The sequence below is a fragment of the Pimephales promelas genome, chromosome 11 (genome assembly GCF_988280905.1).
Source record: "Pimephales promelas chromosome 11, fPimPro1.hap1.1, whole genome shotgun sequence".
Taxonomy (NCBI): domain Eukaryota; kingdom Metazoa; phylum Chordata; class Actinopteri; order Cypriniformes; family Leuciscidae; genus Pimephales; species Pimephales promelas.
The window spans coordinates 33643149-33660728 of record NC_142779.1 but is presented as its reverse complement, the minus strand read 5'-3'; the positions used below and the strand labels follow the sequence as shown (position 1 = coordinate 33660728).

The following is a 17580-nucleotide window of genomic DNA, read 5'->3' as shown; positions in this document are numbered from 1 at the left end:
ACGTTAGGGTGTGTTAGTGCGTACTGGGAAATCCATCATTAGCATAGTCGCTTTTCTATCTGGACGGAACTTTTTTTGCACTCGTTAAAAAAGAAACGGAGGAGAACAACAACAACACACTCCTCACGAGCGCAACAATAGATGAGCGCCTGTGCGACGGAGTTAAGAAAAAACAGCCCGGTCTCATCCCAAGGCGTCATATACTGACGCTTTTGACATTTCGTCTACATCCAACGCACATGGCAGCCTTTAGCGTCAATATGAGACGCAGATATATAGGCGCCTCCTAGTGGTCTAACCCTAACACTACCACAGACCGAAACCTACCCATAACCAAAGCGTGTTATATTGACGCTAAAGGGTGCCATGTGCGTTCGATTTAGGCAAAATGTCAAAAGCGTCAGTATATGATGCCATAGGATGAGAATGCGTTGGAAATACATTCAGCTCTAGTTTATGCGAGAACAAAGACATTTTAGCGGTTGTAACTTCTGTAGAGAAATAGCACAAACACTGGAAACGTGTTTGCGCAAGCTATCAGATGGAAAATCCTTTGAAAGGATACGCTGAAAAAGAATACTTTGGGCTTAAGGCAATTCAATCGGTCAGAGCTGTAGCATAGTACCTCCAACCTCACTGAACATGGGAGTAAGAGAGGAGGGAAAGGAACGGAGAGTACTCTGGGGCAGAGCGGACACACTTCCTCGTGAAGAACTGGCTTTTGCTCTACATATGGGGCCACTTGTGAGGTTTAAAGGAGTAGTTCACTTTTCAAAACAACTTTTGCTGATAATTTACTCACCCCCATGTCATCCAAGATGTCCATGTCTTTCTTTCTTCAGTCGAAAAGAAATTGAGGTTTTTGATGAAAACATTCCAGGATTTTTCTCCATATAATGGACTTCAATGGGGTCCAAACGGTTCAAGGTCAAAAAGACAGTTTCAGTGCAAACTGCAAACTCTTCAAAGGGCTTTAAACGATTCCAGACGATGAATAAGAGTCTTATCAAGCGAAACGATCACTCATTTAAAAAATACATAATAAAGTTTATACGTTTTATAAGCTCAAATGGTCGCCTTGCTCTGTTTTGTGACACACGTTCGTGATTCTCCTGTTCGAACTCGTCCATCAAAATGAACAAATCTTTTTTTTGAGTCATTTGGTTCATTCAACGAACGAATTGACTCAGAAAAAGATTCGTTCATTTTGATAAACGAGTTCGAACAGGAGAGTCACGAACGTGCGTCACAGAACAGAGCAAGGCGAGCATTTGTGCTTATAAAACTTAAACTTTGTTATTTATTTATTAAATGAGCGATCGTTTCGCTTGATAAGAATCTTATTCATCGTCTGGAATCATTTAAAGCCCTTTGAACAGTTTGCACTGAAACTGTCTTTTTGACCTTGAACCGTTTGGACCCCATTGAAGTCCATTATATGGAGAAAAATCCTGGAATGTTTTCAGCAAAAACCTTCATTTCTTTTCGACTGAAGAAAGAAAGACATGGACATCTTGGATGACATGGGGGTGAGTAAATTATCAGCAAATTTTTTTTTTTTTAAAAGTGAACTACTCCTTTACTGATGTCAATCCCTAATTAATGTGTTAGAGTGCACCACAATGCCATCAGCCAATAAAATGACCATGTTTCACCACGTAATACCATGGTACTAGCTCGACAAGACTTGGCCTACATCAAGATTTGGTCTACTAACTCCACCAATTGAATTTTGCTGATCAACTGCATTACTTTACGTCTCTCCAAGTAAATTAGCATCAAATTAGTGCTATTAGAAACCAGTTTAACATGAATATTTATGTTAGTGCAAACACCATGCATGTCATCTTAGTTGCTTATTTCTAAGCCTAAATAAAGAAAATAAACGCGTATCTTGCATTACTGATACAGACATATCTACATTTCTAAGATTTCTACATTTTCCACATTTTTCAAATGCACTGCGCTAACCACAAGACTCTTGTGTGGTAAATCTTCATAGTTTGCAGAGGATTGCTCTAAGTAATGTGACTGTGGCCAGACTCTGGCAGATCATTTTCTTGTTGCGTCGTCTAGGAAGCATGGATCGGGCCATGAAACGACATTAAGGAGACGGCTAATTGGTTTTCCGCTCCTCTTTAAGTAATTGAATGGGACAGCTTGCAGAGTCAATATGAATAACTCAGCAGGGTTGTTGGGTTATTAAGTACAGACTAGAATGGTGTTGAAGCATTGCTGAGCTAATGTGTTAGCCTGATTACTGCATGGATTACTGAGCAGGAACTAAGGGTCTGAGCACATCTGCTTTCCATTACTTTCCTCTTCTGGGTGGATCCACATTCTGACCTACACTGCCGGCCTGATACAAGCAGGACATTGAGCTATGAATGAAGGACAAGTACGGATAAACGAGGGGAAAACAAGATGGAATAAAAGATTTCAATTAGATATAATCAATTTTAATTTTCAACTTCAAGTTTGAGTATTTTTATGTATGGTTCCTTCAGTCGAACAGCAATGTGTGCATGATCTGGAAATAAAAATCATTATTTATTTATTTTTTTGAGAACGTTCAAACCTTTCTACATTGAGCTCTGGGATCAGTGTGATTTAAATGTGACAAACAAATTCATAGATGTTTTGCAAAGAACGGAAGTGAATTGGTCTCCCTGCAGTGCCAAATAACTTGTAGATTAGCATTCAAAAGTATGGGGTAAAATGAATACTTTCATTCAGCAAGGATGCATTACATTTATTTATTTATTTATTTAATTTTTATTAACCCTAAAACCATATTCTGGACAAATGTGGACAAAATAGTTTTGATTTATTTTTAAAAAAATACTTCCCTTGATCTGAGCGGTACAAGACTTGGATACTTTTCCTACGTTTGCCTCCTGAACACACATAATTTTTTGACTCAATTCTACAATGTTAAGTAGGTGAAAAAAAACCTCCTTAATCTTGTATTTGGGTCAAAAATAGGCACCCATAGAAATGAATGGGAAAAAAACTGCCATTTAGAGCAGTTTAAAAGAAGCCAAAATAAGAGTCACTTCATCTTTAGGGTTTAGCTCTAAGAACTTATTGGAATGATATTTTAATATAGTTAAAAAAATAAAAAAATAAAAAATAAAACATAAAATAAGGTACAAAAAAAATATGGTACTTTTTCAAGCAAATAAATTCAAAAATACCCCCAAAATAATACAAAAACACCATAAATGGATAGACAAAACTTTATGCCCACATTATATGTCCTCTGTGCCCACATTTGTCCACGATTACAGGATTAAGGGCTAAAAAGTGAATACAGTTTGAGGGTTAGCTTATTTTAAATGTGTGTGTGTGTATATACAGCGTATTTCACAATAATTTTACTGTTTTTAATGTATTTTTCATGAGATAAATGAGAAGAGACTTCATCCAAAATCATATTGACTCAAAACTTTTGAACTTCTAATAATTGGTTAAAAAAATGAATCGTGTTATTGATCATATTTTAAATGTAACATCTGCATGCTTTACGGGACGAGTAGTTCATTCTTTTTCAAATCAAATATTTTAATGTTGTGATTTATCTTGGAGATGATTGGTTTGGCCCAAGGCCTTATTAACTTATAGTTAATACGTTTTTGAGATCCCTATGGAGTAAATGAATGGGGAAAATATTTCCGGAGCATAGGCAGATAAAAAAGGAGTCAGCGTTGCTCTCTACTGATCTTGATATTGATTGAGGAAGCGTGTCAGCCCTGCCCCTTGGCTTTACGTCAATAGGTTGCGAAACCGCTGCAAGCAGATTGCCAAACGCCATTCGAACACTGCCAGAAATGGCACGGCTGTTGGGAGGAACCTTTTGGCAGTCGGGGTCGAGCCCTTGTTCTCCGAGACTTGTCTTTGGGGCTGTGGGGGATGAGGGGAGGGGGGGTTGCTGGAAGGGGTGCTGGGCGCTGAGGGCGCTTTATCATTAGTCTCCTCTTTCTCCTTGATCCCCTCCATCAGAGGCTTGTCTTTTTTCCGCTCTCCGCCACTGTGAAAATAACATGCAGGTAAGTCCTGACACACATGAAAAGATGAGGAGACCCGAGCGGCTCGACACGGACACATTCAGATGAATATATATCATCACACATTAAACATTTGAACAATGAACAGTCGACAACATTGGCTCGTCATCATTTTCCCACAAGAGAAGACAGTATGGGCCTAGTTTTAAAGGGGTGATGAACTGAGAAATCAAATTTTCCTTGAGCTTTTGACATCTAAGAGGTCATCATATTATAAGAATATCCTGTAAGTTTCAGAACTTGTTAGTCCAGTGAGAGCTTTTATTGACACCAGCCTCAGCAAACAACTTGTTTTTCAAAGTGGGTTGACTCTGACTCTGGGTCGAACATGTATGGGCGAATCATTCCGGTCGCCATTTTATAAAATTGGACGTTTTCAAAACAATTTCCCGATTTTTTCGATGGGTGAGTTGAAACTCATTATAATATGGAAAACTGTTATCCACTCACAGCAGTGGGCGTTTACTTCCAAGTCTTCAGTGCGAGACGCCCATAAAAACCCAGCGTTTTTCAGCTAGGCTCAAAACCAACCCGATCTCACGACCAAGTCGTACGAATTCGACGAATGATTAAAAAGTGGCTAAATCGTAACAATTCATACGACCTCACTCGTACGATTTTGCTAAATCGTACATATTTTACGGATTGGTCAACTCGTATGAATTCATACGAATGACCGACCCCTTACCCCGCCCCTAAACCTAACCATCACGTGGGTTTAGACAAATCGTACGAGTGAGGTCGTACAAATTAGACACTTTTTAATCATTCGTCGAATTCATACGAATTGGTCGTGAGATAGTGTTGCTCAAAACTAGGGTACAAAATGGCCCATTACTTATTCATTTTGATGTTTTTGAATGCAAAAACCAAGCGAACGTCATAAGTTGACCTCAGACAACAATATAATAAAATTTAAAAAGCCAGTTCATGACCCCTTTAATGTGTTTATCTATTAAAAAATAATTGTGTTTACTTTTATTTCAAGGCTATGTCTACATTCATCCGGATAAGCTTGAAAATTGCATTTGCGTCTCTGAACGCTCTCTAGCGTTTCAAGCATTTAAGCACACTGAAACGTCAGAAAATCACCATAACGTGCATGCGTAAAACACTGAGATTATACCGACGTAAAGTTCTCACACTATTCATCTGGCATGATCCTTTTATCAGCAAAATATCTCATTCAGGTCAAGCTCCATCATCTTTCCAGGAATGTAATATAAAGATTGCACAACAATTTATCTTTAGCACATATATGCAGCCACATATACAATACAAATCATAGAACATTTAAACAGATTAGATATCTATCCAGGGCTTGATCTGGGTTTTCCCAGTTACTAGTTACAAGACACATTTTAGCTGGTAACAATTTTGGCATCTATACCATCTATACCAATATATATATATATATATATATATATATTTAATATTATCTTATAATTTGGCAGTAGGTATATTAGGTTGATGTCACTTTAAGACCCGACGCAGGGATCTCTTATACTGTTACACAAGCGTTTTCTTTCCCATGTATTTACATTCACTTCAAACATAACTGACTGTTTACGTGAAGACTCACCAAGACCGCCATTTTGACATTATTTTGAGTGGATTTGACTGTTTAAGTGCAATAAGCAGCGAAAAATAACACAATTTTGCACTGAGGCGGCTTTATGCGCGCAGAAAATCTGCAGGAGTGAGTAAAATGATGCGCAATCCCACGGAAAAATTCAAGCCCTGTTACACCAAAAAATATTTGTGTGAGAAAGCACAGCTGGTATTGTGTTTCTATTCTGCGGAAAATGATTATTGGAAGCGTTTTAGATACTTTAGTATCGGTATGTATTGAAAAATCTATGTTTTTGACCACACTAAATAGATGCCTTTATAAAAGACTACAATTAGAAAATGTATACATTACACATATAATTCAACCCACCAAAGTGGCTAGTAGGCTACGCCGTCTCAGTGTGAACTCAAGGTCAAAACGTAAAGAAAAAGATGCGATTAGTGCAGTGTTTCCCAACCCCGTCCTGGAGCTTCGCCACTTCTGCTCATTGTGATTATCTCCCAAATCCACTAACCACACACACCTGGCTCAAATCATCACGAGCTGAAGGAAGGGAGACATTCAGAACGTGTAGAGGATCATGTTCATGTTTCAGTTATGTGTGTGTGTGTTACCTCTTGGCGGCGGAGGAGAGTGTCTCTTTCTTGGCTATAGACACTGTGGAAGTATCTCTGTGAGATTTGCGGCCGCTGGAACTGCCGTTGGCGATGCAGGACATTGAATAAGCCTCACGCAGTGCGGTCTGACCTGCAGGACACACAACACACACACTCTTAGCCCCTCTTATACCTCAAAACAATGATTGAGATCTAGGGAACATGTTGGGCCATTTACAGTACTTTACTGTAAACCTTCCCACACTTTTTGCCTTTAATATCCATGAATTGTCCAATTGGATAAGCTTTATATATATATATATATATATATATAAATTATAATAATAGTAGCACTTTACAATAAGCTTTCCATTGTAACAGAAAAACAAACACTTTACTGTAAAAACCTTAATGTAAAGTGTTGCAATGATTAATTCATAGAAATTATGATTTTTTTTTAAGCTGAACATAACTTTCAGAACAGAAATTTCCAGTCACTTGTGATTAAAGATTCTACTGATTTCTATGACGTTTACATGCTTGAACTAATGAAATTACCTGATCAATGGTCAGGGAAGACAGAGACAGAATAGGCAGTAAAGAGAGGCAGCATTCAGACAACGTAACTGGATTAGTGCTCTGATTTATTGATGATTCAAGAAAACAACATGATATCTCCAGTCTGTACTCTTAAAGGGATACTTCAGGATTTAGCATTTAGCTTTGTATTAGTAGAAAAGTCATATAAAGCAGGTCTATGGTCACCACCTCAAAGAGCACGCACAGAGAAGTCCAAATTAAACATGATTTAAGACACGAAACGAGCGGTTTGTGTGAGAAAATACTCTTTGCTCGTTTCGTGTCTTAGGCCATCAATGTGTACTTACATTTACGAGTCATTAAATCGTGTTTAATTTGGACTTCTCTGTGCATGCTCTTTGAGGTGGTGACCATAGACCTCCATTATATGACTGACAGACAAGAACGGTTTGACCTAAAAATATCAAAATTGAAACTACTGTGGAAACAAAGACACCTACATCTTGGATGCCCTACTAAAAATTAATTTTAAAGTGAACTATCCCTTTAATGGACCTTCTATCGCCCTACAATAACGCTCTTTAAGATCACTAAATTCAAAGCTTCTGGTCATTGCTAGGATATCTCAGTCCACTAAAGGAGGGAGGGCGTTCTCACATTTAGCTCTGGAATAGCCTTCCTGATATTGTTCGAGGCTCAGATTCGCTGTCCCAGTTTAAAACTAGATTAGCCAAGCATTCACATAATGCTTTTATAGCACAGTTGAATCAGATGGAATGCAGTAATATTATGAACAGCAGCTATGCTAATTAATCCCCATCTGCTTTTCTGCTGTGGTAAATAGCGTTCGTCAGCTCCAGATTGTATCCAGCCTCTCACGGAGACTTCAGATCCCCCAACACCTGTGAAGAGACGACCCGACGCCGGCGATGTGTTGTCCTAATCGAATACATGACAAACTAACTGTATTTTTTTTATGTACATTTCTGAATTGCACTTTCTGTAAAGCTGCTTTGAAACAACATTTTGGCCGATACCGATAACCAATAATTCTTTATATTCGAAAGCCGATAACCGATAATATCGGCCGATAAATCTAAATCCAATTTTTATTTAATTTTTGAAAGCCTGATTGCAAAAACAAAAGTCTCACAATTAAAATCCATCCCCTAACACAATTATAATGTTCTCATTATAATTTCATGTAGCCGATATCTATAAACATTTAAATGGTGGCTGTCATAAAAAACATGCCAGATTTATTCAAATATGAAGGTAGGCTAATAATGAATGAATCAGTTAAATTACACTTTTATTTATTTTTATAATAAGAAGATTATATGAAATATTAATTTAAATGGTGGCTGTCATAAAAACTTGCCAGATTTATTCAAATATGCATTAAATATTGAAGAACATTAAGATTATAATGCATATGTAATATGGTGTATATATTTAGCAAAATGCTCCTCTCTGGAGTTATTTTTTCTAGCTGACTAACGAGTTGATGTGGGTTTTCTGAGGTAAATATGACGATACATTGAATACAAGCTGTTTAACTGACGTCTTTCCACGGTTGAAACGCTGATTGAGCGAATCAATGTGACATGATACGGATTTCGATAAGTTGTACTCTATCTTTAACACACTTTCAGATGCTCATTCATGTTTATTTGGCGCTGTGACTGCCTGGTATTATTAACCCGGAGGAAAGATCAGCGCTGCTGCTTTTCTAGAGCGATCTCACGCCAAAACGCCAAAACGCTATTTATGTTTTTGAATTTCTAAAGAAAATGGACATAATTTGAAAATTGAGACTTTGCTTCATATCAATAGTAACAAAGGACAAAGATTATTGCGATTTTTTTTATGCGCGCAGCCGCGATGCAATGTCCCATTCATTCAAATGAAACAGGATGACTAAGCGATTCTTGAGACTTAAGAATCGATATCGGTTCGTAAAAAGGAGAATCGATTAATATCGAGAAATCGATATTTATTACCCAGCCCTACCGATTAGGCTTGCCGCGATAGACGGTGTTGACGGTGTTACCGGTTTTAAGCCCCATCACCGGTGACATCACTTTCCCACCGTGACACCGCGATGTCTTGACTTTTTTTTTTTTAAGTATTCGTTTTTGCTAAAATATTTATTTGAATTAATTAAAAATAATAATTTTCAATTATTTAGTTCTGAAGAGAGCATTATAATTAAATATGAACTGCGCAACGCGTGCCGTCACGTCACAGATCAGCAAGCATCAGGATTCCATTTAGCACGTGTGGAGACGAGAACGAGTCAAATTACAGAAAAGCAAGATAATGGCGGAAGATTTGGTGTCAAAACGCAATGCAAAAGCACCTGTTTGGCAATATTTTGGCCAATATATATTAATGTTAATAAATGCCAATTTAAAGTGTTTTACTTTTTTTTAGAGTGCTGTCATTTATGTAGGCTAAGGTCCTTTTTAAAGTTTTTATTTTATATTCGTCTCTTTTTATTTGGTTTTATCTTATTTAAACTTTGTTTAATTTATTTAGGCCTATTTTGTTTTCTTATTCGTTAATAAACGTTTTATTTTTTTGGGCCCACAGTTTGCCGATTTTCACTTTTTTTAGCCTATGCATGGGGTTATTTTTATTCGTTCGTTATGCTAATAAAAGTTCTGTCTATATTTTATTCGTTTATTATTCTAATAAAAGTGCTGTCTAAATAAAAGTTTATTGTCAGCGAGTTGTTTTTTTGTTTGTTTTTTTGTCCATTCCAGCAATTGACACTGAATTGCAATTGACGCTTATTTCGAAAGTGAAAGTATGTCATTTATGTAGGCTAAGGTCCGTTTTGAAGTTTTTATTTTATATTCGTCTCTTTTTAATTGTTTTTATCCCATTTAAACTTTGTGTAATTTATTTAGGCCTATTTTATTTTCTTATTCGTTAATAAACGTTTTATGGTTCTTATTTGTTTGGGCCCACATTTTGCCGATTTTCACTTTTTTCAGCCTATGCATGGGGTTATTTTTATTCGTTCGTTATGCTAATAAAAGTTCTGTCTATAAATAAAAGTTTTATTATCAGCGAGTTGTTTTTTTTTTTTTGTCCATTCAAGCAATTGACGCTTATTTTGAAAGTGAAAGTATAACGCGCACGCATTTAAAAGCTATTTAAACCCCCCGCCCTGCCCTCCACGGTGACACCGGGATTACCGGTGTTGTCACACGTCGATTAACCAGTGGGAAATTTTCCTCACCGCGGCAACCCTACTACGGATATGACAGCACATTTTGCACTTAACTATATTTTCCTCTTTGATTCCAATCATATTTCAAGCAATTAAGATCAATCATGTTAAACAGTGCACATCTTAATTGTCTCAGGTGTCAAGTGTTGAAGGAAATAATTCATTATTTCTCAGCTTTAATATATCAGCCTAATTTTATTACCGGGCCGATAACGATAACATAAAAATGAGCAAATATCGGCCGATACCGATATGGTGGCCGATATATCGTGCAGCCCTAGTGAAAAGCACTATACAAATAAATTAGAATTGAATTGAATTTGTGGCAAGCAAGACAGTCAGCAATATTCTCCTGCACTCCGAAGCATTCAAACTCGTGTTTCAGTGCGCAATAACTCCACACACTAGCCAAGAACTTCATTTCTGAGACGGCAATGGCTTTTGCTTAAATTTGGCCAAAAACATTGTGGTTAAGACAATCAAAAGCTTTGTGTTTAGTATACGACATTAAGCAAAAAATAAATGCAATTAGAAAAGAATCTCAGATGTCTGGATAGTCTTTCCTGTGGTTGTCGTGTGACAGACCGAGCTTGCTGTGGGATTCTCACGCTAGTGCCATGATTGCAATGGTTTGCATCAGCTGTGCTATATAAAACCCTCTCTTCTCTTGACCTCTGCTCTCAGAGAGCTGTGTGCAGGATTCAGATGATAGTTTCTCTCCAGGGCACGCGTGCACACGTGTGTGTGTATATTATCAGGAGGCGGCGATGCGATGTCAGAACCACATGGCTCTGTTTCACGCTCCATTAGCCCACAACAAAAACACACAGTGTGTGGCTGACCTCATCAGACCGCTGAGAGAATGTGTGTGTGTGTGTGACTCAACAAAACAACTACCGCTCACATTCATGCCTGGTCCAGAATCACCCTCGGGTGGCTTTCTTTAAAAGCTGAATCAGGATGTTTATATTTAATCAACAATTTTAACAAGATATTCATTTATAAAGTTCTCTTGGTTTATTCCCAGATTAAAAATAGCTTTAACCTCATATATATTGTATATTTATCTGTGCTGATTTTATGGAGAATTCAGTGGACCGGATTTAAACATGGTAAAATGAGACGGTTCACTGCTATTGGCTACGGTTACAGTGAACAATTATTTTGATAAATCAACTGATTCAACATTATTTGCGGCAAATTCACTTCAGCTTTTGCATTAGATGTGCTGATAACAAAACAGTCAAGAAGATAAAACCATCTTACAGATAAACATTTCTACACTGTAAAAAAATATTGTTGGTTTGAATTAGAAAAATAAGAGATCTGGTTGCCTTAAAATTTTAAGTTCATTGAACTGGCAAAAATTGAGTTAATACAATGAAGGAGATTCATTTAATCACTAGAAACTCAAAATATTATGTTCTCTGAACTACATAAATTATCTAAGGTGATTTGACAAAAGAAAAAATGTTGTGATTAGATTTTTTTTTTACAGTGTATTAATCAATATTAATATGTGAAATAATAATGTATATATTTATGCATTTGGCAGACATTTTTAGCCAAAGCGATGCTTCCTGGAAATCAAACCTATGACCTTGTTTGAGCTATTGTAATAATAATACTAATAATAGTAATAATAATAATTTAACCAGGATTACAGGTACAAAAAAAGGGGGAAAATGATACGTTTTCACAAAAGTCATATTATATTTTGTCCAAATTACTTGAAAATTAGCCAAAATATTTAATAAAACAATCAATCATGCATCCATCACGGAAAACCAGGGATTATAGTTTATAAAGTAATTAATATGCATATTTTTCTTACAGAATCACTTAGGCCTTTATTAATCTCCTGGAGTCGTATGGATTATTTTTATGAATGATGGATGCATTGTTTGGGTCTTCAAATAATAATAAAAAAAAAGTTACCTAGTTGCCTTAAAATTTTGAGTTAATTGAAATAAAAAATTTGAGTGAATACAACAAAGGAGATATTTGTTGTATAAAATATTATGCTATCGAACCACATTTATTAACTAAGTTGATTTGACAGACGTATAGTATATTATTTTTTACAGGGTACCATTCACTCCCATTATAAAGCTGGGAAGAGCCGGTATATTTGTTAAATAAGTTTGATTGTGTTTGGCTGAAAGAAGGAAGTCTTGCACACCTAGGATAAATTGAGGGTGAATAAATTATGGGATTCATTTTTGGGTGAACTATCCCATTAATCCTTCATCCTGTCACGACAGATCATGCTGTTCACATCAAATAAATAATGAATGAATGCGTGTGTGTGCGACGGCTTTCAAGTTTGAGCATTCAAGCATAAGATGACTTCTTCCTGTGTATACATCTGTATACTGTAATGTGTGTGTGTGTGTCTGTCTAGTCAGCACAGTCTCACAGGAAGCCCTTGTGTGACCCAACTCCAACAGGAAACCGAGGAAATATCTGCCTTCCATCAGAAGTCTGTTTGTCTCCAAAAACCACAGGCATTCTCCATCGTCTCATGCTTAAAATCCAGCATGCAAAGGTAAAGTCATCCTTATTCACATCCAGCGTCCTTCACGACACTCTTATTAACAATACAAACACTCCAGTAACAGCCGAAATAAAGCCCACCGCCGTACTGACACACACATCTCGAGTCGTCCATCAACATCGAGCGGATTAACTGCAAAAGCGCTACATCGAGCGGGAACAAACTCCAGTCCGTTCACAGATCCCGTCCCGAGAGCGGCCGGATCGGGAGAGACTGAGGTTTGGGAGACGACTGGAGTGGAAAGAGTGAGAGTTTGGGGAAAGATGCTAATGTGGGGGATTATGGGAAATGAGGGGGAAGAGATATGGGATTGAGCCATGCCGAGAACCAATGAGAATTGAAGGAGAATCGGGAGCCATGCAATATTTCAAATAAATATATATTTTTATATAGGCTATATATATATATATATATATATATTAGGGCTGTGCAAAAATTAATTGCGATTAATCGCATCCAAAATAAAAGTCTGTGTTTACATAATATATTTGTGTGTGCTGTATATAATTATTTTGTATATATAAATACACACACATGCATGTATATATTTAAGAAAATGTGTTATTCATATATAACATATTTATATTTATATAATATAGATTATGTATTTATAAATATATACAGAATTTAAGCGCAAACAATTCTTAAATATATACATGCATGCATAGGTATTAACTTTTGCACAGCCCTAATATATATATATATATATATATATATATAAAACAATAAAAAGTGTTGTTATTACTATTCTTATATTAAACCAATTGCATTGCCTAAAGTGTTGCATATATGGTCATACAGAAAAGCACATTTGAATGTAATGAACATTTAAATGTTAATAACTCCTAATTTATACACTCTCGTTCACAAGTTTTGGGTTGGTGAGAGTTTGTTTTTGATGCCGTAAAACACAGTAAAAACAGCAATTTTGTGAAGTTTTACAATTTAAAATGACTGTTTTCGATGTAGTTATGCTAAAATGTTATTTATTTATGTGATCAAAACTGAATTATCATCATTACTCCAGTCTTCAGTGTCACATGATCCTTCAGAAATGATGATTTGATGCTCAAATGTTGAAAATAGTTGAATTATTTTTTTATTTATACGATGACGAATAAGTTCAAAAGAGCAGGGTTTATATGAAACAAATCTTTTAACATTATAAAAGTCTACATTGCATGTCTTTAATGGATGCTTGCTGAATAAAAGTGGTTTCTTTAATGGTAGCTTATAAAGCAAAGAAAATATAGTGACAGCAGGACTAAAGTAAGTTGGGCTCATCAGGCTCTTAATTATTAAAATATGATCTTTAAGAACCATTTTGAGATTCAATGCATTGTGTCGAGTTCAAATAGTTGCGGTTTGAAGCAAAGATAGATAGGTTTAAATATGAATGCACCAAATATATGCCACACAATGAAAGCACAACATATTAAAAATCTAGTATTAATAATTTTCATGTTAACAGAAAAGAAGTCCGAAGAGAGTAATGATCGTAGTAATGATTGAGTCTTCAAGCTTAAACTAAATCGCATCATTATTTTGAGGTTTATTTTGGCAATTAGCCTCCAGTATCCTTTGATGACTAATACTGTAAAATGTGGAAAACAGTCATAAGAAGTATGAGTAGTGTGTGTGTGTGTGTGTGTGTGTGTGTGTGTGTTCTGATGGTTTTGTCTGGCAGTCGCTTGGGTTCGAATTGCGTTTGCTTGCTTTCGTTTTGCCCCTTTGCATTGCTCACGGACTGTTTTCATTTGGTAAAATTGTTTCATGGTTATTTTTCTTTTCTCCCTCTTTTGGAATATTTATATAAAAAAGTAATAATATGTATAATTTCAAATAAAATACATTGGAGGTCAAAGGCTTGCAATAATTTGGATTTTTTAATGTTTTGGAAGTAAGACTCTTCTGAAAAAATACAATAAAAACACTAATATTGTGAAATAATATTACAATTTAAAATAATTGATTTACATTTGAATATATTGTAAAATTATATTTATTCCGGTGATGCAAATCTGAATTACTCCAGTCCAAAAACATGCTGATTTAGGACTCGTAATTATTAATTATTTTTGGTCCTTAATTATTAATAATGGTTCTTATTATTATCCATGTTGAAAACAGTTTTTGCTGCTTAATATTTTTGTGGAAACCATAATCATTTTAGTTCTGGAATCTTTTATTAATTTGATAGGAATATACACTACCGGTCAAAAGTTTTAGATTTTTTATGTTTTTAAAAGAAGTATCTTCTGCTCACTAGGCTACAATAATTTGACCAAAAAAACAAAACAAAACTATAATATTGTGAAATATTATTAAAATTTAAAACAGCGGTTTTCTATGTGAATATATATATAGTGAAGTGTAATTTATTCCTGTGATCAAAGCTGAATTTACAGCATCAGTCTTCAGTGTCACATAATCCAACAGAAATTATTATAATAGGATGCTCAAGAAACATTTCTGATTATTATCCATGTTGAAAACAGTTTTTTACATTTTTATTTCAGGATTGTTTGATGAATAGAAAGTTCAAAAGAACAGAATTGATCTGAAACGGAAAGCTTTTGTAACATTAATCACTACAATTCAAAAGTTTGGGGTCAGTAAGAATTAATTTTTTCATTTTTGGGGGAAAGAAATTAGAAAATACTTTTAAATACTTTATTAAATTGATCAAAAGTTACAGTAAAGACATTTATATATTTTCAATAAATGCTGTTCTTTTGAACTTTCTATTAATCATAGAATTTTTGGGGAAAAAATGCTACACGACCATGGTGTTTTCAACATTGAAAATAATAATTTATGTTTTTTGAGCATAAAATCAGCATTTTAGAATGATTTCTGAAGGGTTGTGTGACACTAAAGACTGGAGTAATTCTGCTGAACATTCAAATTGATCATTGCATAATACATACTGTATTTTTCATTAAATAAACGCAGCCTGGTAAGCATTATAGACAAAAACATAAAAAAAACTGAAATTATTCTAAACCATGTATAATAAAACACTAATAAAGATAATGCTGCCTTATCCAAGTCTGCAGTTTAATAGTCAAAAACATGGAAATAACAAGGAACTTCAGGCCTGGGAAAATCTGAGCAAAATCTTCTCAAGTCATGGAAATGTGTATAGTGAATATAAATTGTTCTGCTCTTAATATTTCATTTTCAAGAAATGTTGCCCTTTGTTAGTGCTGGCGTTGAGTAAAATATTCATTCGTCTGTCTGCTGGTCTAATTGGATACATTTATACGCTTTGGAAAAACACATTCGAATAATTGTACTATCATCTGTCATACAAATGGAAATCTGTGTGAATGATTTCTGACTGGAACTGGAGGACTAGAGCGACCGCATCTTCAGTGTGTGTGCCGAGTCGAAGCGCTCCCAAGCACATATATAGTTATCCACTTTCAAGCTTAGTAAAGCGCAACGTTTTATTTTGTGTCACCGTCCTAGGTCGAGTTACTCTACCCGTGTAACAGTATTTAAATAGGGAAAACGTGGAGGTGTTTGGTCGCTTCTCTGCTTGGCCCATATTGAATAAATTGGACTAAGCTAAGTGCTAACAAAGTGTGTCATGCATCAACTCGTCTTAGTTACGGGAATAACATAGTTTAATATGAAAAAAACAGTGGACTATCCCTTTAAGTGTCTTAAAATGCACATATGTAGATCAGAGAAATCCACATTTTCTTCACTAGATCAAGTTTGGGACCTCAGCGATGAAACCCTGCCGACGGCCCTGGGAACAAGGTCATGGGCCGACAATGTAACACTACTGGATGTCAATCTTCCTCTATAATACTATTCGCATTCTATTCCTTATTTTATTTAATATTTGAATAATATTAGCTCAAATTCATCCTATTATTAATATTTATGACATTACACAGGCTTATGGATCGCCAATGCCACTATAGCATATGGTTGTTGTTACACATTCTGTACTTATAATATTAGGGCTGGGTATTGAGACAAATTTCACAATTCGATTCGATTTCGATTCACAAGCTTGCAATTCGATTCGATTCAATATTGATTATTTTGGATATCAATTACAATAAATGGCCATTTTTCTCAAGGGAATCAAATCTCTTAACTAATGCTGTAAACTATGGGAGTCAGTTGCAGCCTATAAGCTTCATTAGCCTAATATGAAGGTAATAATGAACTGTTTTGTAGCTGATACAAACACTTAAATTACACTTTGATTTAGTTTTATAATAAGAAGATTATATGAAATATAAACATTTAAATAGTGGCTGTCATAAAAACTTGCCAGATTTATTCAAATATGCATTAAATATTGAAGAACATTAAGATTATAATGTATATATTTAGCAAAATGCTCCTCTCTGGAGTTATTTTTTCTAGCTGTCTAACGAGTTTGGGTTTTCTGAGGTAAATATGACGATACATTGATTACAAGCTGTTTAACTGACGTCTTTCCACGGTTGAAACGATGATTGAGCGAATCAATGTGACATGATACGGATTTCGATAAGTCTGTAATCTTTTAACACACTTTCAGATGCTCATTCATGTTTATTTCGTGCTGTGACTGGTATTAAGGCGGAAGAGAGATCAGCGCTGCTGCTTCTCTAGAGCGATCTCACACCACAGCGCCAAAACGCTATTTATGTTTTTGAATTTCTAAAGAAAATGGACATAATTTGAAAATTGAGACTTTGTTTCATATCAATAGTAACAAAGGACAAAGATTATTGCGATTTTTTGGATGCGCGCAGCCGCGATACAATGTCTCATTCATTCAAATGAAACAGGATGACTAATCGATTCTTGAGATTTAAGAATCGATATCGGTTCGTAAAAATGAGAATCGATTAATATCGAGAAATCGATATTTATTACCCAGCCCTATATAATAGCCTACTTATGCATACTGTTTTGCTCATATATTTCCAGTAGATGAAGAGGTACCCGCTCTAAACTCAGTCGACTGTCAACACTGGCCCGCTCAAACACAC

The 17580-nt window shown here is 35.5% G+C and overlaps 1 protein-coding gene across 5 annotated transcripts in view; it reads right to left on the bottom strand.

Moving 5' to 3' along the window:
* eml4 (EMAP like 4) overlaps nucleotides 1-17580 on the bottom strand; it is a 128533-nt gene that overhangs the window by 45995 nt on the left and 64958 nt on the right. For 3 of the 5 annotated variants that reach the window (XM_039690349.2, XM_039690347.2, XM_039690348.2), the window contains exons 3-4: nucleotides 6255-6387; nucleotides 3854-4030 (exon numbers count right to left, since the gene is read on the bottom strand). In XM_039690349.2, coding sequence (XP_039546283.2) covers nucleotides 3854-4030; nucleotides 6255-6387 — 310 coding nt within the window. The remainder of the gene's footprint in view (nucleotides 1-3853; nucleotides 4031-6254; nucleotides 6388-17580) is intronic. The other 2 variants (XM_039690351.2, XM_039690350.2) reach the window with 1 other exon arrangement.